This window comes from Pseudopodoces humilis, chromosome 8, assembly GCF_049639895.1.
Source record: "Pseudopodoces humilis isolate 2021_Gansu_Grassland_sample_001 chromosome 8, ASM4963989v1, whole genome shotgun sequence".
Classification (NCBI taxonomy): Eukaryota; Metazoa; Chordata; class Aves; order Passeriformes; family Paridae; genus Pseudopodoces; species Pseudopodoces humilis.
Genome location: NC_142207.1, coordinates 1,051,378 through 1,078,350, shown reverse-complemented (window position 1 = coordinate 1,078,350; position 26,973 = coordinate 1,051,378). Strand labels below are relative to the sequence as shown.

The 26,973-nt window shown below is 49.1% G+C and overlaps 1 protein-coding gene across 4 annotated transcripts in view; it reads left to right on the top strand.

Moving 5' to 3' along the window:
• The first annotated feature begins 307 nt into the window (after positions 1 to 307).
• GALNT13 (polypeptide N-acetylgalactosaminyltransferase 13) overlaps positions 308 to 26,973 on the top strand; it is a 43,135-nt gene continuing 16,469 nt past the window's right edge. For 3 of the 4 annotated variants that reach the window (XM_088059120.1, XM_088059121.1, XM_088059118.1), the window contains exons 1-9: positions 308 to 671; positions 3,929 to 3,986; positions 8,050 to 8,143; positions 9,202 to 9,415; positions 9,951 to 10,119; positions 13,382 to 13,548; positions 15,044 to 15,251; positions 16,734 to 16,904; positions 21,799 to 21,916. In XM_088059120.1, the coding sequence (XP_087915246.1) occupies positions 8,129 to 8,143; positions 9,202 to 9,415; positions 9,951 to 10,119; positions 13,382 to 13,548; positions 15,044 to 15,251; positions 16,734 to 16,904; positions 21,799 to 21,916 (1,062 nt within the window). In that variant the 5' untranslated portion in view covers positions 308 to 671; positions 3,929 to 3,986; positions 8,050 to 8,128. The remainder of the gene's footprint in view (positions 672 to 3,928; positions 3,987 to 8,049; positions 8,144 to 9,201; positions 9,416 to 9,950; positions 10,120 to 13,381; positions 13,549 to 15,043; positions 15,252 to 16,733; positions 16,905 to 21,798; positions 21,917 to 26,973) is intronic. The other variant, XM_088059119.1, reaches the window with a different exon arrangement.

The following is a 26,973-nucleotide window of genomic DNA, read 5'->3' as shown; positions in this document are numbered from 1 at the left end:
CCTGCTGAGATCCCCGGGCCCTGCTGATCCCCCCTGGACCCTGCTGAGCCCCCCGACTGCCCTGAGCCCCCTGGAACCCCCTGATCCCCCCCGGACCCTGCTGATCCCCCCCGGACCCTGCTGAGATGCCCGGGCCCTGCTGATCCCCCCGGAATCCCCGATACCCCCGGAACCCCCGATCCCCCCGGGCTGATCCTCCTGATCCCCCCGGCTCCCGGCTCCGAGCTCGGCGCTCCGCCGCAGGTGCGGCCGGGGGTTCGTGCCGGGCTCCCCCCGCTCCTCCAGCACCGGCTCCCTGATCCCAAGGGATCCCCCGCTCCCGGCTCCCCCATCCCGAGGGATCCCCCGCTCCCCCATCCCGAGGGATCCCCCGCTCCCCCATCCCGAGGGATCCCCCGCTCCCGGCTCCGCTGCCCTGCGCTCCCCCCGTTTCTCTCCCTGATCCCGCCTTTCCAGGGAGCTTTGCTTAATCCGGGCTCAGCCGGGCCGGGCCAGCGATGTGAGACCGGCCCCGACCCAATCCCGGCCCAATCCCGGCCCAATCCCGACCCAATCCCGGCCCAATCCCGACCCCGGGATCTGCTCCGGAGCTCCCCAGGGAAGCGCCACCGGCTGGGCCGCGAGGGAGGATCCAAATATCCCTGGAAAACCGCACGCGGACGCTGCTTATGGTAGGACGGAGCGGCTTTTTATCCCTTTCATCCATGGGTTTTCCTGGAATAGCGCTTTGGCCTCGCAGGATTCCCTGGAATAACGTTTTGAGTTGTAGGTTTCAACCGTAGGATTCCCTGGAAAAGCGTTTGAGGCTGTCAGGATTCCCTGGAATAGCGGTTTGGACCATAAGGATTCCCTGGAATAGCGGTTTGGACCATAAGGATTCCCTGGAATAGCGGTTTGGGGCCGCCAGGATTCCCTGGAATCGCGTCTGGGGCTTTTCCAGCCGCAGGTTTCCCTGGAAGCGCCTCAGCCTGGCTGATTCCCGTTTTTCCCGGTGGTTTTTCCCAGCCCGGAGTGGGATCCACTGAATTTTTCAATGGAAATTCCCTTTAAATTACAGGAAAACAGGAGTGCTGGAAACGGGATTTGGCACCGCTGTTAAAAACTGGGATTTTTCCCAGAAAATCCTAAAGTTGGGATGCCAGCTGCTTTCCCAGGAACCAGATAAAATCCACTTCCCAGCTGATGGAAAAATCGAGTTTATTTTTCATTTTTCCACGAGAAATGGAATCAGCCGGGATGAGGAAAGGGAAAAGAACCGGTCAGTTTCCGCTCTCTGGCGGAAAATAACGGCTGGAATTTATTGGGATGCTGGGAATAGCGGCAGGAAAGATTAACAGGGGATTAAAGCACTCTGGGAATGAGGGAGGCAAAGATTATTTTAACTCTTGGCTGCTGGGCTTTGAAGGGGAGACGAGGTCTTAAAACTTGAGGTTTTTTAGGTATTTTTAAGGTATTTTTTAGGTATTTTAAAGGTATTTTTTTGGTATTTTTTAGGTATTTTAAAGGTATTTTTAAGGCATTTTTAAGGTATTTTTTGGGGGTTTTTTGGGGCTTTTTTTGGTATTTTTAGACATTTTTTAGGGTTTTTTTTGGTGTTTTTAAGGGTTTTTTTAAGGCATTTTTTTTAGTTATTCTTAAGGTATTTTAAGGGTATTTTTAAGGTTTTTTTTGACGTTTTAAGGGTTTTTAAAGGTATTTTAAAGGGTTATTTTTGGTGTTTTTAAGGTATTTTTTAGGTGTTTTTTGGTATTTTTTGGTACTTTTAAAAATTTCCTCTCATTTCCTCCTTTGGTGTTTTGTGTTAGCAATGAAACCACGCTTTAGGAAAAAAACAGTGTAAAAATCTGCTTTTCTTGTGTCAAAACCTCATTTTTTGGGTAAAAATCTGCTTTTCTTGTGTCAAAACCTCATTTTTTGGGGTAAAAATCTGCTTTTCTTGTGTCAAAACCTCTTTTTTTGGGTAAAAATCTGCTTTTCTTGTGTCAAAACCTCTTTTTTTGGAGTAAATTGAGTAAAACTCCTTTTATTGTGAAAAAAAATGTGATTTTCTTGTCTAAAAATCTGCTTTTTGGGGTGAAAATCTGCTTTTCTTGTATTAAGGCCTCTTTTTTTTTGGAGTAATTTGAGTAAAACTCCTTTTATTATGAAAAAATCTGATTTTCTTGTCTAAAAATCTGCTTTTTTGGGTAAAAATCTGCTTTTCTTGTGGCTAAACCTCATTTTTTGGGTAAAAATCTGCTTTTCTTGTATTAAAACCTGGTTATTTGGAGTAAATTGAGTAAAACTCCTTTTATTGTGAAAAAATCTGCTTTTCTTGGGAAAAAAAGTGATTTCTTGACTAAAAATCTGCTTTTTTTGGGGTAAAAATCTGGTTTTCTTGTATCAAAACCTCTTTTTTTGGGTAAAAATCTGCTTTTCTTGTGTCAAAACCTCTTTTTTTGGAGTAAATTGAGTAAAACTCCTTTTATTGTGAAAAAAATCTGCTTTTCTTGGGAAAAAAAAGTGATTTTCTTGTCTAAAAATCTGCTTTTTTGGGTAAAAATCTGCTTTTTTAATGGAAAAATCTGTTTGTTTTTTTTTTTCCCAAACGAAGCCGGGAGGTTCTGGGATTTTCTGTCTGTTCCCACCTTCTTCCCACCTGCTCCAGAAACAGCTCCCGGATTTTTGGGAATGAGAGATGCCGGAGCTCTTCCCACCATCTGCACCCCCAGAACCGAATTCCTTAGGGAAAGTCGAGACAGAAACGTGGGAATGTGTGGAATGGGATGGAGTTACTTGCTCCGAATATTTCATGGAATTTTGGGGTTTGGGAAATGTGGGAATGCGGGAATCCAGCTGGTGGCTGATGGGAAAACGGCGGCTCGCGAAGGAAAAGCGGAATTGCCTGGAAATACGGGATTGGGAATTTCTCCTTTGGTGTTTTTTTTTTTAATGTCAGAAAATTCCAGAGGGTTTTGTCCACCAGGTGATCCAAGGAAAACCTTGCCTGGGAATGTGGGAGAATTGAGCTCCAGTGGCTGCGCTTCCATGGACACGGGAAAATCGAATTTTTCCTGTTTGAATTTCAACCCCACGGAGCGAAATCCCGACAAATCCTCTTCCCTCAAAAACCGGGAGCTGGGGCAGAAATAACCCGGGAATGCACAGGGGAGATTCCTTTTGTGAGGATTGGAAGAGCTCCTTGGTTGTTTTGAGGGATTTTGGTGCTCAGAAATTTGGGATCTTTCCTGATTTATGGCTGGGGAAAAGGGATGGAATTCTGCTTGCGGGGCCCTGCTCCATGGATTCCTCAGATCCCAGAATCCTGGAATATCGGAGCCGGGAGGGCTCACTGATCCAACCCCCCAACAATCCCACCCTGGCCCTGACGTTCCTGGAGCTCCGGCAGCCTTGGGAATGTGGCCATTCCCAGATTTCCTGCTCCTGGGCTCGCTCTGGCTCTCTCCAACGTTTCCTTGTGTTGGAGAAGCTGGAAAATTCCTCCAGGCTGGAGATCCCAGCTCTGGAATGGGAACAAACAGCGGCAGCTTCCGGATGGCCTCCACCAGGCTCTTCCAAAGGGTGAGAAATCCTGGAATCTCCTTTTTCCAGGAGAAATCCTGGAGGTTTGGGAATGGGAGGCGCCAGGCCTGGCTGGGAAGGAGGAATTTGGGAAGTTGGTGAGCAAAGGAATGGGAGGAGGACTTGGGGCTTTCAACATTTGGGAAAAGGAGATAATTCCCAACGTTTTGGTTCTTCCAGAGGATCTGTGGCTGCTCCATCCCTGGAAGTGTCAGAGGCCGGGTTGGATGGGGCTTGGAGCAGCCTGGGATAGCAGGAGCTGTCCCTGCCCATGGATTAACCTCGCTTCCCAAACCATTCCACAGTTCTGTGCTATCCCAGGAAGATTTTGAGGATTTTTAGGAATTTTTATTTGCATTATCCGCAGGATTCCAGCGCTTTGCACCAGCACAGCCCCAGGCCTTGAAAGGAGGGAATAAACCCAGGTAAACTCTTCCCGAATTTCCCACCATTCCCAGGCTGAGCGGCTCTGGAGCTGCTGAGGATGGAGTTGGGGAGGAGGAGCCGGGAATTTCAGGGCTGGAGCCGGGAATTTCGGGGCTGGGGCCTGAACAAAGCCCCCCGTGAGCCAGGACAGGTTTTCCTCCCGGGATCTGGGATGAGAGGAATTAACGAGGCTTTTCCGCTTGAATTCCTGAGTCACGGGAATGAATTCCCAAGGGAAGAACGGGGCTATTAATAAATTTCAGGAGAGAGGCAGAAAAACCGGAATTCTGAAAAGACAAAACACTGACTAAAGGGACCCAAATTCCCCTTCTTTTATTTCCTTTTGTTTCCCCCTATTTTTATTCCTTACTAAATGTGCAAGAGCTTTCCTGGATGGATCTCGGAGTTTGACAGTTCTGGAATTAAAAGTTCTTCCTCATCCATGAATTAATGAGCTGCTCATGGAATTAGAGGATGGATTTTGGAGGGAGAATTTTATATCCAGATTTGCTTAGACCAGGGTGGCCCTAAAATCCAGTTTTAAACGGGGAAAAGGGGGAATTTTCTCTTCCTGGCCAAAATCTTTTTTTGTGGTGGTAAATCCTGGGATGTGAGGAATAATCCTTTCATCTCTCGGAGGGAGAAGCTGGGAATTCTGCATGAGGATTCTGCCTTTTTTAGGTGGAGAAATTGATTTGTGAGTGGTTTCATTCCTGCTTGGGAATTTCTCGCAGTCCTGGCAGCCTCGAACCCTCCTCAAACTCAAAACTTGGAGAGGTTTTGCCCCCAAATTTCCTAAAAATTCCATTTAAAAATTCCATTAAAAATTCCAATTCCGCTGCCATGGACAGGAGCATCCCCGAGCGCCGGGGGTCGCTTTAGCTTTTCCAGCAGGGATTTCCATCTGGAAGAGCTGCTCCTAAACCTCTGGAATTCTGCTGTCTGGGATCCGTGGCATTCCAGAGGCCATCCCAAGGATCCAATTCCAGCCCAAATCCCTTCAGTGGGAGAGGTGCTGGATTTGGGCTCTCACGGCAAGCGGGAGATTCCCTGGAAAATGAATGGAAAGGCAGGAATTCAGCTCTGGGGCGGGAGGTGATTCCATGCATTTCCCGTCTCTGGGATGTGCCTGGCTCCAAAGGTTTTCCATGGAAATAAAACTCGGCCAAGGCGCTTTGCCACCCCCTCCTCGGGGAGTTTTTCCCTCGGTGCTTCCCGAGGGATGTCGGGAAGAGGAGCGGGAGTTGTTCCCAGGAACTGGGGACGGCTGGGAGAGGTTTGGTTCTCCGTTCGGTCGGAGCAGCAGCACAAAGGGCCACAGATTCCCGGGAATATTTTGGATTCCGTTTCCATGGCTGAGCTCTGATCCCCTGGGAGAGCCAGCGTGGATTTTGGGATGGTTTTATTCCTCTCCCTCCGTCCTTCTGCTGTGACCAGGGCACGGGAAGTTCCCTCGCGGTGGGAATGGATTCCTGGATGCTCCCTGGGAACCCCTTGGAGCAGGGAAAACAAATCCTTGGAGCGATCCCGAAGCTGGGCTCCCCATCCTGGACAAACCGGGCAGCCTGGCTGGGGCTCCATTCCATAAAAATGGGAATATTTAGGTCGGGAACAACGCTTCCCCGGAAATAATGTGGATTTTGGAGCCTTCCTTACCCCAGCAGTGGGATGTGGGCAGGGTTTGGTATTCCCGGGAACGCGGGTGGCCAGGAGAAGCTGGAGTCTGAGGTCACACCGAGGTCGGAGTAATCCTGGGGTTAATTAGGGATTGGGAATCGCGTGCCCGGGATGGACTCGGGAATTCCAGCTTTCCTGAATCAGTCAAAGAGCCAGGTGAGAAACTGGACAATTCCTCCGGGGTTTTTGGGGATTTTCTTTGGGAATTTCCATCCCCGGGTTATTCCTGTCCTGATGAGGATTAGGACACTTCATCCGTCACGAGCCCGAGGAGGGACGGAGGATTAAAGGAGCAGCTCAGGGCTCTGCTGAGCCGGATTTCCAGGAAGTGCCCGTTTGGGAATGAAGGGCTTTGACCTCCTGGAATGAGGCCAGGAAGGCTGGGAGAGCTGGGAATGTTCCCCTGGAGAAGGGAAGGATCCAGGGAGAGCTGGGAATGTTCCCCTGGAGAAGGGAAGGATCCAGGGAGAGCTGGGAATGTTCCCCTGGAGAAGGGAAGGATCCAGGGAGAGCTGGGAATGTTCCCCTGGAGAAGGGAAGGATCCAGGGAGAGCTGGGAATGTTCCCCTGGAGAAGGGAAGGATCCAGGGAGAGCTGGGAATGTTCCCCTGGAGAAGGGAAGGATCCAGGGAGAGCTGGGAATGTTCCCCTGGAGAAGGGAAGGATCCAGGGAGAGCTGGGAATGTTCCCCTGGAGAAGGGAAGGATCCAGGGAGAGCTCAGAGCCCCTTGCAGGGCCTGAAGGGGCTCCAGGAGAGCTGGAGAGGGACTGGGGACAAGGGATGGAGGGACAGGACCCAGGGAATGGCTCCCAGTGCCAGAGGGCAGGGATGGGTGGGATATTGGGAATTGGGAATTCCTGGCTGGGAGGGTGGGCAGGGGCTGGGCTGGAATTCCCAGAGCAGCTGTGGCTGTCCCTGGATCCCTGGCAGTGCCCCAGGCCAGGCTGGAGCAATCTGGGATGGTGGGAGGTGTCCCTAGGGGTGGAATGGGATAATCCTTCATGTCCCTTCCCACCCAAACCAGTCTGGAATTCCGTGATTCCCCAAAATTCTGCTGAGTTTCTTCTGAAATCACCTCAATTTCCCACCCCCACCCTGTGCTGCTGCAGTTTCCACATTTTCAGCCCAGAAAAAAGCCCGAAATTATCCCAAATTTCACTAAGGAATGAAATTCTCAGCCCTGGTGGGCAAATACAGCTCAAGAGTTGGGAATTTTGCCGTATCCATGTTTTATTTCCCTTGCAGGGATCTTGGGAACGGGAATGAAGAGGTTTTTGGGGAGCGGTGATGGATTCTGAGCCTTTGAGACCCAAGAGATTCAGCTCAGGGCATGGCCTGGCTGTGGGGAGACCCAGGGGCTGGGGGGTTCCAGGAAGAATTCCTGAACAATCGGTTTCTATCCGCAGAAAACTCGGAATTTTTAATCCAGGGAAAAGGCAAATCAAGGATTGGAGTCTGGAATTGTTGTTCCCTTGGATTCGCAGCCTCCGGAATTCTCGCCCACAGCATTGGGTGGGGTCACTTCTAGGATTCCTCGTTTTTCCTCCTGTTTCCTGTTCCCAAATCCTGCTTTTCCTGCAGGGTTTGGGGCAGGAATTTCCCTGTGCTTTGCTGCAGGATCATGGGGTAAAATTGGCTTTATTCCAGGAAGTGGGAGCTCAGAACCTCGGGATTTTTCCCTTCCTCCTCTTCCTGCAAACCTTGTGAGGCTGAGTTTCAATTAAATCTTATTTTTGTTTTTTGGAAGCTTCTTCCTTTTGGAGGTTTGGAGGAGGGGATTTTATGGAATCACAGAATCCTGGGATGCTTTGGGGTGGAAGTGACCTTAAATCTCATCCCATATTCCCAGGGAATCCTTCCCAAGCCCTTCCGACCTTGGGCACTTCCCGGGATGGAGCATCCACAGTTTTGCTGGGAAATCTGTTTTTTCCTTCCTCATTTCTTTTCCCTACAATGAAACCATTCCCGTTTGCGCATTCCCGTGCAAATGGAATGTGTTATCCCGGACCAGCAATTCCTGGAATTTTAAATCAGCTCCCTGGGAATCCCTCAGCAGGAAGAGCCATTGGTTGATATTTAGGACAGATGGAAATTGTTATTAACGAGGAGCTGGTGCAGAAATGCTGCCAGAATAATTAAATAAATCATTTATTGGATTGATTTCCATCCTTCCAGCTCTTCCACCCCCTTGGCTCAGGTGAACACCAATTAAAACGGGATGGAAAATGGAAAGATCCCACCTGGGAATGAGGAGCTGAGCAGGGGAGGATAAGGAAATTGAAATGTGGATAAAACCGAGGAGGGATTTTAAATTGGAAGGAATTTTTTTATGTTTTAGGAAACACGGAAAAGTGATGGGACTTCCTTCTCCTTTTCTTTTCCAGGCACTTGGAAAATTATCCGGCGGTTCAGTGCTGGGGGAATTCTGTGGGAGCATGGCTGGAGCAGGACTTGGAGTCTGGAATGCAGGTGCTGATGGTGAGTGGGAGGCGTTAATTCGTTAATTACAGACCTCTAATTACAGATCACAGCCAGGCTGGAGATCAAGGAATGGTTTGGGTGGGAAGGGACCTTAAATCCCATCCCAGTCCAGCAGGGACACCTCCCACCATCCCAGGCTGCTCCAAATCCCAAATCCAGCCTGGCCTTGGGCACTGCCAGGGATCCAGGGACAGCCACAGCTGCTCTGGGAATTCCCAATTCCCAATCTCCCATCCATCCCTGCCCTCTGGCACTGGGAGCCATTCCCTGGGTCCTGTCCCTCCATCCCTTGTCCCCAGTCCCTCTCCAGCTCTCCTGGAGCCCCTTCAGGCCCTGCAAGGGGCTCTGAGCTCTCCCTGGATCCTTCCCTTCTCCAGGGGAACATTCCCAGCTCTCCCTGGATCCTTCCCTTCTCCAGGGGAACATTCCCAGCTCTCCCTGGATCCTTCCCTTCTCCAGGGGAACATTCCCAGCTCTCCCTGGATCCTTCCCTTCTCCAGGGGAACATTCCCAGCTCTCCCTGGATCCTTCCCTTCTCCAGGGGAACATTCCCAGCTCTCCCTGGATCCTTCCCTTCTCCAGGGGAACATTCCCAGCTCTCCCTGGATCCTTCCCTTCTCCAGGGGAACATTCCCAGCTCTCCCTGGATCCTTCCCTTCTCCAGGGGAACATTCCCAGCTCTCCCTGGATCCTTCCCTTCTCCAGGGGAACATTCCCAGCTCTCCCTGGATCCTTCCCTTCTCCAGGGGAGCATTCCCAGCTCTCCCAGCAGGGCTCCACCCTTTGGAGAGGCCTCACCTTTAGCTTTGTTTTCCAAACTCCCTAATTGGGGCAGGAGCCCAAATCCATGGATCAGTGACTGCCGTGCCCTTTTCCAAGGAATCTTTGGCAGTCATGAGGTGGAGCCCGAAACATTTTGGCAGGACAAAAACTGGAGAAATTGGAAAATGGAAACGGTTCCCTGAGGAGAGCGGATGTTTCGGTGTCAAACAACTCCCGATAGAAGGACGAACACCCCCGAATCCATGAAAAATCCGCTTTTCCTGTGCCCGCAGCGGGATGCTCCTCCCCGCCTCCCCGCTGGATCCGTGCCGTGGGACTGTGATCCCGCCGCGCTCCCCGGAGCCATGAGGAGGTTTGGCTACTGCCGGGTGGTGCTGGCCACGTCCCTGCTCTGGGTGCTGCTGGACGTCTTCCTGCTGCTCTACTTCAGCGAGTGCAACAAGTGCGACCGGCCCAAGGAGCGCTCCCTGCTCCCGGCGCTGCGCGGTGAGCGCCCAGCCCGGGATTCCTCAGCCCTGGCCTCCCGTCCAAGGCTCTGCCCAGCAGAGGAAATCCCGGGATCTGTTGGTGTCGGCGTTGTCCGAGTTTGTGTTTGCGGTTTGGGGAATGGTTGGGGTTGGAAGGGAGCGTAAATCCCATTCCATGGGCAGGGAAAGCTCCCGCTATCCCAGGGGGCTCCAAGCCCTGTCCAGCCTGGCCCGGGGCATTCCAGGGATCCAGGGAATTCTCTGTGAGGGTGTCCAGAGAAGCTGTGGCTGCCCTGGATCCACGGAAGTGGCCAAGGCCGGCTTGGACAGGGCTTGGAGCAGCCTGGGATAGCGGGAAGGACCTAATCCAGGGGGTTCGATCATCTTGGAATAAAACTGGATGTTCTTGGATCCAGAGGGGGATAAAAGCTCCCAGCGGAGCAGGGAAAACGGGGGTTGGATTTCCAGCATTCCTTGTGGAAAAGCAGAAGTTTCCTGAAGGATAAATCCAATTCCCAGGTGCTCAAAGCAGCTCCTGCTGTTCCGTTTTCCAGCCGTTATTTCCCGGAGCCAGGAGGGCCCGGGGGAGATGGGCAGGGCCGTGCTCATTCCCAAGGAGGAGCAGGAGAAGATGAAGGAGCTGTTCAAGATCAACCAGTTCAACCTCCTGGCCAGCGACCGCATCGCCCTGAACCGCAGCCTGCCCGACGTGCGGCTGGACGGGTGAGATCCCGGGAATCTGCGGATTGGGATGGGCCGGGAGCTTAAATCCCATCCCGGGAGTGCTGGGAATTGGGATGGGCTGGGAGTTAAAAGCTCATCCATCCCAGCCCTGCGATGGCAGGGACCCCTCCCACCATCCCAGGGTGTTCCAGCCTGGCCTTGGGCACTGCCAGGGATCCAGGGGCAGCCACAGCTGCTCTGGGAATTCCCAATTCCCAATCCCCCATCCATCGCTGCCCTCTGGCACTGGGAGCCATTCCCTGGCTCCTGTCCCTCCATCCCTTGTCCCCAGTCCCTCTCCAGCTCTCCTGGAGCCCCTTCAGGCCCTGCAAGGGGCTCTGAGCTCTCCCTGGAGCCTTCCCTTCTCCAGGGGAACATTCCCAGCTCTCCCTGGATCCTTCCCTTCTCCAGGGGAACATTCCCAGCCCTCCCTGGATCCTTCCCTTCTCCAGGGGAACATTCCCAGCTCTCCCTGGATCCTTCCCTTCTCCAGGAGAACATTCCCAGCCCTCCCTGGATCCTTCCCTTCTCCAGGGGAACATTCCCAGCTCTCCCTGGATCCTTCCCTTCTCCAGGGGAACATTCCCAGCTCTCCCTGGATCCTTCCCTTCTCCAGGAGAACATTCCCAGCCCTCCCTGGATCCTTCCCTTCTCCAGGGGAACATTCCCAGCTCTCCCTGGATCCTTCCCTTCTCCAGGGGAACATTCCCAGCTCTCCCTGGATCCTTCCCTTCTCCAGGGGAACATTCCCAGCTCTCCCAGCCGGGCTCCAGAGTCAATGGGATTCTGTGGGAATGGGATTCCTCATCAGGTTCCCACAAATTCCCCATCCCGTTGCTGGCTCCCCTGCTCTCCCTGCCCCGGGACTGATGGTTTCATTCCAGCTGATCCATGGAATTTCATTTGCTTCCCGTTCCATCCCGAGTTTTCTCTCAGGGAATGTCCCTGGATTTCTGGGGTCCTGCTGGAAATGGCCAGGCTGGAGATTTTAATCAGAGCCAGCTCTAATTGGGAGCTATTGATTAAACCTTAAACCCATCTTAACTCACCAGGGAAAGGCCTCGTTTAATTCCTAAGGATTTTCTCCAGCGAGGGCAGAAATCCATCCTCAATCTTTTCTGGATGAGCGAGGCTCCAAGTGCCATTCCACGGATTGCTGGAGCATCCTAATTGGATTTTTTCCTGGAGGTTGAGGCTGGAATTGGCTCCTGGTTGTGGGAACATCCTGGGCTGAGCAGAAACATTGGGATTTCTGGAACAGCAGCCAGGGTTAAACGAGGAGCTGGAGTTTTGTGATTCCCCAAAGAAAAAAACACTGGGATGTGATCCTGGCTGGGGGAAAGGAGCAGTGCAGGGCTGGCTGTGGATCTGTGGGAAAACTCCCTTTAATTGGGAAAATCCTTCCCTCAGATCCGCGTGTCAGGGCAGGAACTCTTGACTGGATTTTTAGGCGAGACCAAAATTTGTTATTCCTGAAATTCAGCCCTCAGGGGAGAGAAAATTGGTTTATTTTGGGGTGGCCACACCTGATCCATTTGTTCTGCACCAGGACCTCTTGGACCTGGGGTTTTTCCAGCTCTAAGTCGTGGTGGATAAAAAATTCCTTCCTCAGAGGGTGGGGAGATCCCGGCACAGCTTTCCCAGGAAAACTGAGGCTGCCCCTGGATCTCTGGAATGTCCAAGGCCAGGTTGGAGCAGCCTGGGACAGTGGGAGGGGCCCATGGCAGGGCTGGGATGGGATTTAAGGTCCCTTCCATCCCAACCCATCCTGGGATTCTCCGATTCCATGGACGAGTGATGGCAATGCCAGCATTCCTGTCACTCCATGGAATATCCGTACGGACTGGAACGCTTTTCATGGACATGGACACACTTGGATGGTTGAAGTTCTCCTTTATTCCGAGAATATCTGAAAATTTCCCTTCCAGAAGCACAATCCTTGCTCTCCCTTCCATGTTTTCCACGTGGGCTGCAGCTGCCTTCGGAGCAGCCGTTTGGATCGGGAGATATAATTGGAAAAGAGGAGCTGTCAGCTCCTTAATTAGTGTGAAAATCATGGAAAACAGATTTTCCTCCCTGGCAGCCTCAGAGGGGCCCCCAAGACATCCCTGGATGGGGGAGAAAACAGATTTTATTTCAGGAAAATTGTTCCAAAGGGGATTTTTTTTATTTCCTTTATTCCTGGTTTCAAGGGGCTTGGAATTGCAGGAAGTGCTGGAGCAGTGTGGATAAAAGCCCAGATAAACTCCAGGGTTATTTTGCAGGGATTTTTTTTTTTCCAAGGATGAGTTTTCATCCTGCCTTGGAAGGGCCCTCACCTCCTTCCCGTGATATCTTCTCCCAGAGAATCTGCAGGAAATCTGGGATCCCTCTTTTCCCACGGACCTCTGGAAATGGGGATTGGGAGGGGGATTTGAAGGCTTTTGATGGATTAACTTTGAAAAACCCATGGCAAATTCCCATTTTTCATGGAGGTGCCCCACATTCCCGCTTTTCCCATAAACACCCCGAACAATGGAATGGTTTAAACTGGCAGGGTTTGACCCTTGTGTGGGAACTTTGGGAAAACAGGCGGGATTTAAACATTGCAGGTGGATCAGTCCTGGATCAGCTCTGCTGCTCCTTGGCAGCTCATCCCAGGCCGTTCCCTGTGTGCTCCAGACCTCCCTGGAGCCAAATCCCCCTGGGAATGGCTGTCCCTGGAATTTCTGATTGAACAACGCGGGGCTGACGTCGGATCCGTGGGGTTGAGCCGGGTCCTTGCTGGGAATGTCAGGAATGGGAGAGGGAGAGGAGCCCCTTCTGCAGCCTGTCTCATGCTCAGAGCCCTTGGAATTCCAGGCTCTGGATCTCCGGTTTTCCCCTCATTTATTCCTTGGAACCACCTGGATGTGGCAGGTTCCCCTTGGAGCAGTGCCATGGCTGCTTCCAGGCCTCTTTTCCAGGCTGCCACATCCTCGGAGCCCTTGGAATTCCAATCTCTGGCTTAATCCATCCCCATCATCCTCAACTCCCTGGATGTGGAACCTCCCCGTTGGAACAGTGCCATGGCCCCTTTTCCATCCTGCCTCAGAGCCGTTGGAATTCCAGGCTCTGGATCTCCCCTTTTCCCCCTGGGCTCATCATCCCCACCATCCCTGGACGCGGCCGCAGCGCCGCGGTTCCTTCCGAGCCCCTTCATCCATCCCGGAAAGACGCAGCTCTCCTTCGGGCCGCTCCTCCAGCTCCGTTTTCCGGCTGTTTTCCGGCTGTTTTCGGGCAGGTGCAAGAGCAAGGTGTACCCGGAGGAGCTGCCCAACACCAGCGTGGTGATCGTGTTCCACAACGAGGCCTGGAGCACGCTGCTCCGCACCATCCACAGCGTCCTGGAGCGCTCCCCGCCGCGCCTGCTGGCCGAGATCGTCCTGGTGGATGATGCCAGCGAGAGAGGTGGGGCAGGGCCGCCCGCTCCCGTCCCACATTCCCGTCCCTTCCTTCCAGAGGGGAGGGCTGGGAGTGGGGAGAGGGGGGAGGAAGTCATGGAATGACTTTGGAATGGCCAGGATGGTTTGGCTTGGAGGAGAGCTTTAAAGGGCACCTGAGGCAGCTCCCACTGTCCCTGCGTCCAGCCCGGCCTTGGGCACTTCCAGGGATCCAGGGACAGCCACAGCTCCTCTGGGAATTCCAGCCCAGTCCCTCCCCACCCTCCCAGACAGGAATTCCCAATTCCCAATCCCCCATCCATCGCTGCCCTCTGGCACTGGGAGCCATTCCCTGGGTCCTGTCCCTCCATCCCTTGTCCCCAGTCCCTCTCCAGCTCTCCTGGAGCCCCTTCAGGCCCTGCAAGGGGCTCTGAGCTCTCCCTGGATCCTTCCCTTCTCCAGGGGAACATTCCCGGCTCTCCCTGGATCCTTCCCTTCTCCAGGGGAACATTCCCAGCTCTCCCTGGATCCTTCCCTTCTCCAGGGGAACATTCCCAGCTCTCCCTGGATCCTTCCCTTCTCCAGGGGAACATTCCCAGCTCTCCCTGGATCCTTCCCTTCTCCAGGGGAACATTCCCAGCTCTCCCTGGATCCTTCCCTTCTCCAGGGGAACATTCCCAGCTCTCCTGGAGCCCCTTCAGGCCCTGGATCAGATCCAGCTCGGTGCAGTTGGTGTTCCTGGAAAGGTCAATCCTTTCCTTCCTGGCTCTCCACCCTCCTCATCCCATGTTTCAGGTGTTCCTCAATATCCCCATTAAGTCAATCCCATGGAATTCCAGAGTGCTTTGGGCTGGAAGGGACCATCTCATTCCAGCTCTGCCTTCATTGCTGCTCTTTGTGCCTCGTTTCCTTCACCCTTCACTTTTTTTTTTGCCTTTTCATTTCTGCTGTAACCCCAGACTTTAAACAGCAAAATCTGCCTGTGGAACTGGGACTCCCTGGAAAAGGAATCCCGTCAAGTCCCTTAAATGGAATCATTGGAATGAGAAAGGATCCTGGAACAGCCCAATGGCAAACTCAGCCTTGCAGCTGCTCCATCCTTCAGTTCTGCCCCATGGAGCATTAATTGAACCCTAATTACTGCCTGGATCTCCCTGCTCATTAATGATTCCCTGTGCCAGAAGGGTGGAGGAGGATTTGAGCCAAGTAATTCCCGTTTTTTCTAAAAGCATGCAAAGAGCTCCGATGGGGAAACCCATCCCAAAAAAAGCCATTTTATTTTTGGATTCAACCAGCAGCAAATTGTCTTTGTTTTGTGGTTGCTGGTTAATCCCAAGGAAGTGATTGTGCTTTATTTAAAACTCCCGAGATATGATCCTGGCCTCAGGGAATGGTTTTGGAAGGGCCCTCAAAGCCCAGCTCATTCCCACCCCCTTGGGATGCTCCAGGCGGTTCCGTGTGCACCTTGGAATGAAACCTCCCTAAAAATCCCGCTGGCCTTTGTCTCCCCCCAAACCTGGCAGAGTTCTTGAAGGCGTCCTTGGAGAATTACGTGAAAAAGCTGGAAGTGCCCGTCACAATCCTGCGGATGGAGCAGCGCTCGGGGCTGATCCGGGCGCGGCTCCGAGGGGCAGCGGCTTCCCGGGGCCAGGTGATCACATTCCTGGATGCCCACTGCGAGTGCACCCTGGGCTGGCTGGAGCCTCTGCTGGCCAGGATCAAGGAGGACAGGTGAGGAATTCCCGGCTCCAGAGGCAGGGATCTGCTCCAGGCCCTTCCCTGCCTGCTGAAAAACAGGGACTGAAAGGATTCACTGAGCTGGAATGAAGATAATTTTAAATATTTTTTAAAATAAATATACATATACATATACACATACATATAAATATAAATACAAATACAAATATACATATAAAATAAACATAAACATAAATATACATATAAAATAAACATAAACATAAATATACACATACATATACACATGCATATAAATACAAATATAAATATAAATACAAATATACATATAAATATGCATATAAACATACACATGCATATAAATATAAATATAAATATACATATACATATAAACATACATATAAACATACATATAAACATACATATACATATATATGCATATAAATATAAAAATATAAATATAAATATACATATAAACATACATATAAATATAAATATAAATATAAATATAAATATAAATATAAATATACATATACATATACATATACATATACATATACATATACATATACATATAAACATACATATACATATACATATAAATACATATTTTAATTAAAATAATTTATTTTTAAAATATATTTTTAAATTTTTTTCATTAAAAACTATTTTTTTTAATTTAATTAATTAAAATTTAATGGTTTAAAATTTTTATTTTTAAAATCTCATTCTCGAATAAATGTGGGAGCAGCTTGCCCGAGGTTCTGGATCTCTCCCATCCAAAGGAGGCTTTCTCCCTGTTTTTTATCAGGAACAGCTCCTCTCTCTGATCTCCTGAACTCATGGAAATTTGCACCCTTTTTTTCCTTCTTTTTTCTTTTTTTTTCCTTCTTTTTTCTTTTTTTTTCTCCCATAGTTTTTTCCCCTTTTTTCCTCCCCCTTTCCCTCCTTTTTTCCTTCTTCCCCAGCTCTCCCCCCTTTTTTTCCTTCTTTCTTTCCCTCCATTTCCCTCTTCTCCTTTCCCTCTTTCCCCCCCTTTTCCCCGTTTTTCCCTTTTCCCCCCCTTTCTTCTTTCTCCCCATTCCTCCCTTTCCCCTTCTCCCTTTTTCTCCCCTTTCCCCCTTTTCCCCCTTTCCCTATTTTTCTTTTTTCCCTCTCCTTCCCCTCTTTCTTTCCCTTCCCCCTTTTTCCTTCTCTTTTCCCCTCCCATTCCCCCCTTTCCTCCCCCTCCTTCTTCCCCTCCCTTCTCTTTCTTCTCCCTCATTTTATTCCCCCTTTTTCTCCCCATTTCCCCTCCTTATCCCTCCCTCTTTTCCTTCCTTTTCCCCTTTCCCATCTTTCCCTCCCATTCCCACCTTTTCCCTTCTCTTTTTCCTCCCATTTCCCCCCTTCCCTCTTTTCCCCTCCTCCCTCGTTTTATTCCCACCTCCTTTTCCCCCTTTTCCCCCTCCACCTCCCCCCCGTGCCCAAACACCACCACAACCCCCAAATTCCCGGTGTTTTTGGTTTTTCCCGCAGGAAAACCGTGGTGTGTCCCATCATCGACGTGATCAGCGACGACACCTTCGAGTACATGGCGGGCTCGGACATGACCTACGGGGGCTTCAACTGGAAGCTGAATTTCCGCTGGTATCCCGTGCCCCAGAGGGAGATGGATCGCCGGAAAGGGGACCGCACCCTGCCCGTCAGGTCAGTGCTCCCCTGCTCCCGAAAATCCCTCCCCATTCCCAAAATCCCGCTGCGGGATCGGAGGCGGAATCGCGGGGCTGAACCCCAATCCCGGCGTCTCCGCGCTGCTGCAGCAAAGAGCGGAAAATGGGGAGAAATGTGATAAAATGGGGAGAAATGTGATAAAATGGGGAGAAATGTCACAAAATGGGGAGAAATGTGATAAAATGTGGAGAAATGTCACAAAATGGGGAGAAATGTGATAAAATGTGGAGAAATGTGATAAAATGTGGAGAAATGTCATAAAATGTGGAGAAATGTCACAAAATGGGGAGAAATGTCACAAAATGGGGAGAAATGTCACAAAATGGGGAGAAATGTCACAAAATGGGGAGAAATGTCATAAAATGGGGAGAAATGAAAGGAAGGGGAAAAAAAGGGGGGAAAGAAACAAAAAACTGGGAAAAAGGGACCAAAAAATGGGAGAAACAACCCAAAAGTGGGGAAATGGAGCCGGAGCGGGGCGGGAGAGGGGACAGGAGGCCACGGTTGGGCAAACTCCATCCCATCCTCTTCCCAACATCCAGGAATTCCAAAGATTTCTCCCTGTTCAGCTCCCTCTGTGAATTTGCTGTGAACAGATTTTTATTCCCAGTTTTTCGGGATTTAAGGCAAATATTCCAAAGGATTTCTGAGCATTTTTGAGCTTTGAATCCCAGTGATTTGCACTGAACCCCATCCCATCCTCATCCCAAAGCTCAGGAATTCCAAAGATTTCTGCCTGTTCAGCTCCCTCTGTGAATTTGCTGTGAAAGCATTTTAATTCCCATTTTTATTTTTGTTTGGGAATTTAAGGCAGAGGCTCCAAAGGATTTCTGAGCATTTTTGAGCATGGAAGCCCAGTGATTTGCACTTAAATTCCTGGTTTATTGCTTGGAAAATGGGATTGATGGGAAAAATGGTCCAGGAGCGTGTCCTGACCTCTTCCATTGTATTGCTGGAATCACAGGGTGGAACAAAACCTCTTCCAGAATTGGAGATGGAGCTGAAAAGGGAACAAATGGAATAAATTCCTGGCCATGGGATGTTTGCTCAGCTCCAACAGCTGCCGGGGCTTCCTGCAAAATCCCAAAAGAGACCAGGAAAGGTTTCCCGAGTGGATGGAATGGATTGGAATGTGGGAAGTGGGAAGAATTCCAGTCCTGCAGGTGGAGGGAGGGGCAGCTCAGGGATCAGTCCAGGCGAGGAAGGGCAGGAAAAACCTTCTGAATTTGCTTCCCAAATTCCCATTTCTGTCCCTGATAGTCCTGGAAAGGCTGGAATCAGGGTCTGGGATTTATTCCCAGGAAAATCCAGCGGGCTCTGGCTGTCACGGGAGGGAGTTTTGGAGCCAAGGGAATTTTTTTCCTCCTGATCCAAAACCTCCTCCCTGGGCCAGCAGCTCTTGATTAAAGCTCAGGTGTGCATGGAAATTGGGAAAATTAATTTTTTAATTAATTAAGGGCTGAGCTCCAGCCCTCCCGAATCCATTGCAGGCACAGGGAATTTCCTAAGGAATTCAATCCCAATCCCTCTTACCTTACCTTGAGATGGAGCAGGGCTCAAAATTTATCCCGGCTCAGACATGGAATCGGCTCTTAAAACTGAGAAAACAAAAATAACGGGATTTGTTTAATTCCTTTTCCTTTCCCATCAGTTTTCCGCTGGGATTTTGGGGGAATTCTCTGGATAAAGTGGGAGTTGGGAATCAAAGGGGGCAGAGGGACAGATGTCACTGGTTGTCACCACCAGCTGAGAGGGAAGGCTTGGTGCTTTAGGCTGGGTTAAATACAGGTTTTAGCACAGGAATTTCAGCCTTTGGCGTCGGAGAATTCCAGAATCGTGGAATTATTCAGGCTGAGCTGGGAATTTCCCATTGCCAGGCTCGGCACAGCCCATTTTCATGGATATTTCCATGCTTTTCCCTCTGTTTTTGAAGCTCAAGGCACTCCAGGCTGGCATTAGAAATACTAAAAATACGGATTGAGGTCCAGGAAGTGTTTTGTATAAATTAGGGATTGAGAGGGAAAATGCAGGATCAAATCCTAGGGAAAAAAAAGAAAACAACAGGTCAAAAAATATGGAAACTACAAGATGAAATATCAGGAATGTGTTAGGATCATGGAATTCCCTGAGCTGGAAGGGACCCACAAGGATCATCGATCCAAGCCCTGGCCCTACAAGAGATCCCAAAAATCCCCCCCGTGCCTGGGAACATTTTCCAAATGAATTCTGGATATTATGGATATGATACTTATTATCTTGATATTATATTAATATCTTAATTATTAATAATTAAACTTGGAGTTGATTGCAGTTAATTGGCTCTGACGAACGGCAGGGATTGGATCCCGGTGCCGATCCCTAATTCCCAGATATATCCACAGTGCTCTGCTTTGGTAGGATTTGGTGCTGGTGGAGCCCTTTGGATTCCTGGGATGGGATTCCTTGGGAAAAGCAGGATGAGGTGATGGGAGCTCCAGGGCTGGGATCCCTTCCCCATCCCTCCTCCTCTCCCATCACGGAATCCGGGGATGGCTTTCCCGGGATGCAGAGAAGCTGGGATTGCTCCCATGTTTTCTGTGTGGGAATGGGAAGCAGATGGTGCTTCCCAAATAAAGCAGGATCAGGCGATGATGGGAGTCAATCGCTGCAATTCCCAGGAGCTGTCAGCTGATCCCGCAGGGAACAGACGCAGAGCTGAGGAAAAAACTCATTTTTCCACTTTAAAAACCACTTTAAGCCCCTTTATCTTCCCGGTGCTTTGGTTTCCAGGGAGAGCTCTGCAGCTCTGGCTGTGTCCCATGGAATTCACATCCCAGGGAACATTCCTGTTATCCCAGGAGCTGCCTGGGGATTGGAACAGGATCAGGGAATTTTCCAGCGTGAAACTGGGCACTGCCAGCTTGGTCAGGGAGGGCTTTGGGAAGCGTTTGGTGTCCGGAGTCAAAGGACACCAGGATCCTGTGGAAGCTCAGTTTCATCCTTCCAAATTCCCTAAAGGCTCAGTCTTGGGAAAAAATGGGGAATTTTGTGTCAGGCAGAGAGGGTCTCCATCCAGGGGAAGGGAGAAGGGGGAAGGAGAAGGTTTGGATTGGGAGGGACCTTAAATCCCATCCCAGTCCACCAGGGACAGCTCCCACCATCACAGGCTGCTCCAGCACTTCCAGGGATCCAGAGGCAGCCACAGCTGCTCTGGGAATTCCAGCCCAGCCAGGAATTCCCAATTCCCAATATCCCATCCATCCCTGCCCTCTGGCACTGGGAGCCATTCCCTGGGTCCTGTCCCTCCATCCCTTGTCCCCAGTCCCTCTCCAGCTCTCCTGGAGCCCCTTCAGGCCCTGCAAGGGGCTCTGAGCTCTCCCTGGATCCTTCCCTTCTCCAGGGGAACATTCCCAGCTCTCCCTGGATCCTTCCCTTCTCCAGGGGAACATTCCCAGCTCTCCCTGGATCCTTCCCTTCTCCAGGGGAACATTCCCAGCTCTCCCTGGATCCTTCCCTTCTCCAGGGGAACATTCCCAGCTCTCCCTGGATCCTTCCCTTCTCCAGGGGAACATTCCCAGCTCTCCCTGGATCCTTCCCTTCTCCAGGGGAACATTCCCAGCTCTCCCTGGATCCTTCCCTTCTCCAGGGGAACATTCCCAGCTCTCCCTGGATCCTTCCCTTCTCCAGGGGAACATTCCCAGATCTCCCAGCTCCAGCCCTGGAGCAGCTCCAGATCCTCCTCCTTGGGGTTGCTCCACCAAATTCCGCAGGTTTGGGGCTCCAGGGATGAGCTGAGCTCCCGCCCCTTTGGCTGTGCTGGGACATCTCCAAGGAAAGCTGGGATTTGGGATTGATCTGTTCCTTCCCAAAGAAATCCCTGGGCTGGGCGTTCCTGTGTCACGTAGGCTGGGATTTCTGGAAAACCGGGAGCAGCCATTTCCAGGGAAATGGGGCCAAGCCCTGGGAGATTTCCCTTCAGCAGCGATTTTCCTGCTCCTTCCACCCTTTTGGGCTCCCTCTGGGGCAAAGCCAAGCCATGGAACTCCTCCCAAGCATTCCCAGCTGGATTTGAGCTGCTGCTCCCTCAGGACACCCCAAATCCCCCCCATCACAGTTCTCCTGAAATAGTCCATGGGAATGGGAGCAGCCCTGGAGTGAGGCTGGGCCTGAGATCCGTGGATTTTGGGGAAGAGCAGGAAAAATCCAGTCAGAATTGTCTTTATTTTTCTGTGGAGTGTGGCTGGGCCTGATATCCATGGATTTTTGGGAAGAGCACAAAAAATCCAATCAAAATTGTCCTTATTTCTCCCTGGAGTGAGGCTGGGCCTGATATCCATGGATTTTTGGGAAGAACAGGAAAAATCCAAACAAAATTGTTGTTATTTTTCCTTGGAGCGTGGCTGGGCCTGAAGTCCATGGATTTTGGGGAAGAACAGGAAATATCCAATCAAAATTGTCTTTATTTTTCCTTGGAGTGTGACTGGGCCTGAAATTTATGGATTTTGGGGAAGAGCAGGAAAAATCCAGTTAAAATTATGTTTATTCCTCCCTGGATTGTGGCTGGGCCCGAAATTTATGGATTTTGGGGAAATGCAGGAAAAATCCAATCAAAATTGTCGTTATTTTTTCTTGGAGCGTGGCTGGGCCTGATATCCATGGATTTTTGGGAAGAGCAGGGAAACCCCAGTTCCAATTCCCCTTTCCTAGGTGTTTCCCATAGGAATTCCTGTGTGGTGCGATGCGGGAGGCAGTGAAATGTGAAATTCCAGAGCGTCCTTTAAAAGTCTTTTATTTTTTTTTTTCTTTTTTCTTTCTCTTCTCCCTTTTTTTTGTTTTTGTTTTGTTTTTCCCTCTTTTCCTTTGTTTTTTTCCCTGTTTGTTTTCCACCCAGGACCCCAACTATGGCTGGTGGCCTGTTTTCTATTGACAGGAACTACTTTGAAGAGATAGGAACTTACGATTCGGGAATGGATATCTGGGGTGGCGAGAATCTTGAAATGTCCTTTAGGGTAATTCCTGTTTTCCTTCCTTTTCTTTTCCCAAAAATAACCTGGAAAATAAATCCCCCCACTTGTGCTGTCGTTCCTTCAGGGAGCTCCTGCTTTAGCTGGCCTGCAAGTCATGGGTTAAATGGAATTTTTAAAATTTGGGGAAAGCCTCTTTGGGGTGTTTTGGGGAACTTTTTTTTGCTGCGTGGAATATTTTAATATTTTGATGTTTTAATATTTAATATTCTAATATTTTAAGATTTCAATATTTTAAGATTTTAAGATTTCAATATTTCAATGTGTCAATATGTCAATATGTCAATATGTCAATATTTCAATATTTTAATATTTCAATATTTCAATATGTCAATATGTCAATATGTCAATATTTTAGTATTTCAATATTTCAATATTTCAATATTTCAATATTTCAATATTTCAATATTTCAATATTTCAATATTTCGATATTTCGATATTCCAATATTTTAATATTTTAATATTTTAATATTGAGGGGTTTTTATCCCTCCGAAATTCCATCTGCTTTAACCGTTCCTCCACGGGAAAAAAACGAGGTGCCCAGAGGGAACTTGATCTCCATTAAAAATCCAAGTTAAAAACGACGTTCCGGGAGGTTTTTTGGGAATGGTGACACCATGGACTTGCACGTTCCGGCTGGAATTCCGGCTCTGTGCCGGGGCAGTTCCGTATCCCGCGGAAAACGCTGCTATTCCCGCTGGGATAACTGCCAGCCATGCCTCAGAGGGAAACGCAGCCGGCATCCTTCGGCTGGAGAGGAAAAGCGGGAAATTGAGGCTTGGAGAAGGAAGGGTTGGAAGGGATTTTGGGAATGGCTTTGGGCTCCTCTGATGCGTCACAATTTCCGGATTTAGTGCCGGGAATAACGCCCAGGATCCCTCTGGAACCCGCAGCACATCCTAGGAATGGCCTGGCCCCCTTTTTCCAGTCTTTTCCATTCAACTGGAACCATCTTCCCTGCCAGGAACCCCTCTGAAGTTTTTTAGGGAACAGATTTTTCCAGGGAAGATCAGCTGGGAATCTAAAAGCTTTCCCAGGCCATTCCTCTGAATTTGGATTGTTCCCTTTGCAGGAAAACCAAAGGCTTTGGATCCCCTCCTGAGCCTGGATCCTTCAAACCAGGAGATTCCCACATTTTTTGCTGTTTTAACCCCCAAAATTCCTCCTTGGATGTGCCAAGGCCCCTGGGCAGGAATTCTTTTCCTCGGTTTTCCGTGTTTTACAGGAGATCCCTGGAGCAGGGAATTGTCAAAGCATTCCAAATGGGCCTTTCCCACCCTAACCCGGGGAATTGAAGGGGCCAGGGATAGGAATAAATCGGGATATTGCCGTGGGAATCCCCTGGTGCTGCTTATTGGGATCGGGAGCCTCTGGAAGGAAAAGCAGCTGGAAATCCAGGGATATTTGGTGTGACTTTCTCTGGGACATCAAAAGGTTCAGATCCCAGCTGAGGGAACGAATCCCTGGGAAACTGGGAGCCAGGAGAGCTGAGGGATCGGGAAGCTCCAAAGCTGCCCCTGTCCAGCGGGATTTGGGAATATCTCCGGTCAGGAAAGCGCTGGGAGCAAACCCTGGTGTGGGAGGTGACGGATCGGAGCACAGGGAGCTGCTCTTACATCCAGGATTTATCACCAGAGGGAGGGAAGAGATTTGGGATTGCTTCAGAATAATAAAAAGAAATCCCCCCCCAAAAAAATCCCAAAAAAGAAATCCCAAAAAAGAAATCCCAAAAAAGAAATCCCAAAAAAGAAATCCCAAAAAAACCCGAACCCGTCCTTCCCCCCATATTTTGAGGGTTCCTGAATCCCCAAAAATGTTATCCTTTCTTTCCCTGGATCATGCCTGTCTCATCTGCATCCAGCTCCATCATTATCCCAAAGAGTAATTCCAAGGATTTCCAGCTGGTTTTGCTCTCAGAGGCATTTCCAGGAGGAGCATCCATGGGGTAGAATTTGATTATTTTGGGAAAATCCCTGTTTTTCCTTTCAGCTCCTTCTCGTTGCTGATGAGTCTTTAATGATTCCTTTTAGGAATGTCTTTTAATTAGGGAAAAATAATGACAATTCCTGGCAGGAATCTCTTACATTTCCAAGGGTTTGTTTTAGTCAAGGAAAAATTGATTTATTCCTAAACTTTATTTTTATTGATGGAATTACTGGAATTTTTCGCTTCCTGTTAAATTCTCCACGTGGTTTTATCCCGCTTGGAGAATTCCCTGAAAAAACTTGATGCTCTGAAAGGAATTCCTATGGATTTGGAAAGGGAATTAAAATGAATCTGTCCATCAGGAAAAAAAAAATTCCTTTGGGATGATTCCTTTGGATAATCCAGGCAGGATGGGACAGGGAATGTGAGCTCTGAGCGGGGTAGGGTGGGGTTTATTTGGGATTTCTGGCACTGCTGGGAGTGCAGGAAGAACAGGGAAAAGGGGATTTCCCCAGGGATGTGACGATGCCAGAGGTGCTCTGATCTCTGGAATTCCTGCTTTGGTTGTTGTGGGAATTGTGACAGGAAATAGATAAGGAGCAGGAAGGGTTAATTCCTTTAGGATCCAATCGGAATCCAGCTCTGGAGCCAGGCTGGGAGAGCTGGGAATGTTCCCCTGGAGAAGGGAAGGATCCAGGGAGAGCTGGGAATGTTCCCCTGGAGAAGGGAAGGATCCAGGGAGAGCTGGGAATGTTCCCCTGGAGAAGGGAAGGATCCAGGCAGAGCTGGGAATGTTCCCCTGGAGAAGGGAAGGATCCAGGGAGAGCTGGGAATGTTCCCCTGGAGAAGGGAAGGATCCAGGGAGAGCTGGGAATGTTCCCCTGGAGAAGGGAAGGATCCAGGGAGAGCTGGGAATGTTCCCCTGGAGAAGGGAAGGATCCAGGGAGAGCTGGGAATGTTCCCCTGGAGAAGGGAAGGATCCAGGGAGAGCTCAGAGCCCCTTGCAGGGCCTGAAGGGGCTCCAGGAGAGCTGGAGAGGGACTGGGGACAAGGGATGGAGGGACAGGAGCCAGGGAATGGCTCCCAGTGCCAGAGGGCAGGGATGGGTGGGATATTGGGAATTGGGAATTCCTGACTGGGCTGGAATTCCCAGAGCAGCTGTGGCTGTCCCTGGATCCCTGGGAGTGTCCCAGGCCAGGCTGGATTTGGGATTTGGAGCAGCCTGGGATGGTGGGAGGTGTCCCTGGATGGATTGGGACGGGATTTAATTCCCTTTCCAACCCAAACCATTCCATAATTCCCTGACTCCCTGGAGTCCAAACAGCGAGGGATGAATGCATTCCATAGTCTGTGTGGGGAACAGATCCCTGAAATCCCACAATTCTTAGCCAGGATGGGAATTTTTGGGCAGCAGCCACATTCCCAGGGAGTATCCCAGAAGGCTGATTTGTTTGGGATTTTTAGGAAACATTGGAAAATTCCTTTTCCCTAAGGAGAGGGTGCAGGTTCCCCCAGATGCGATCCCAGCCGGCACAGGGAGCGGATTGCTCCAGGGAGAGCCAAAAATCTGCTGGAAAAGTGTCCGGGAACAGAGCTTTGTAAAAATGGTGCCGTGGGAGGAATTTCCTGCCAGCTGGAATGGGAAAACAGCCTGGGAATGCTGGGATTTGGGATGGAGGCCTCTCCAATTGTGTGTCCAGTTATTCCCAGATTGCTCCATGAGCACATCCATGGGGAATATTTTGGGATTTCTTCCCTGGTGTATATTTGGGATTTATTCCACACACCCCGGTTGCTCTGGGAATACATCCCTGATGTATATTTGGGGTTATTCCATGGAAGTGTTTGGGATTATTCCATGGAATTCTTCAGGGTTATTCCATGGAATTCTTCGGGGTTATTCCATGGAATTCTTTGGGGTTATTCCATGGAATTCTTTGGGGTTATTCCATGGAATTCTTTGGGGTTATTCCATGGAATTCTTTGGGGTTATTCCATGGAATTCTTTGGGGTTATTCCATGGAATTCTTTGGGGTTATTCCATGCTCCCAGGTTGCTCCATGAGCCCATCCCTGGTGCGTATCTGGGATTTTTTCCCTCTGGAATTCCTCGGCACCCCTCATCCCGAAGTTCCCCTGAGCAGTTGGCTGTGGATCCCACAGGAGCCATCCCTCCTCATTCCCATGGAATTCTGGGAGCAGAGGGAGCCCTGATTAACGCGATCTGCCACGGTTGCCATGGGAACGCAGGAGCTCTAATTCCAGGATTCCGCTGGAGCTCCCGTGAAAAATTCCCCAAAAACTCAGGGATTTAACACCAGGAAGGGCCTGGAAGGAAAAGAATTGGAATCAAGGAATTGAAATAAAAAATATAAATTATTAAATTGGAAATAAATAATAATAATTATAATATATACTAATAATTAAATTAAATCTGAAAGGAATAATTGAAATTTAAAGATTGAAAGAAATAATTGAAATCAATATTTGAGGTAATGAAACAAAAAAAAGGGAACTGAGAGAATTGAAATAAAGAATTGAAATAAATAATTGATATAAATAACTGAAATAATTGAATTAATTAAGTAAATAAATAATTGAAATAAAGAACTGAAATAATTGAAATAAAAGAAACTGAACTGAAATAATTGAAATAAATAATTGTAATAAATAACTGAAATAAATAATTGGGATAAATAATTAAAAGAACTGAACTAAAAGAATTAAAATAATTGAAATAGATATTTGAAAAAATGGAACTAATTAAAATAATTAAGATAATTGAGGCAAATAGTTGAGACAAATATTTGACATAAATATTTGAGATTAATATTTGAGATAAATACTTGAGACAAATATTTGAGATAGATAATTGAAATAAAAAAAAACTGAATTAAAATAATTGAGATAGATATTTGAGATAAACTGAACTAAAATAATTAAAATAATTAAGATAATTGAGACAAATATTTGAGACAAATAATAGAAATAAAAAAGTCCCCAAACTCAAATAATTGAAATAATTGAGATAGATAATTGAAATTAAAAAAAAACTGAACTAAAATTGGGATTATTCCATGGAATTCTTTGGGGTTATTCCATGGAGTTATTTGGG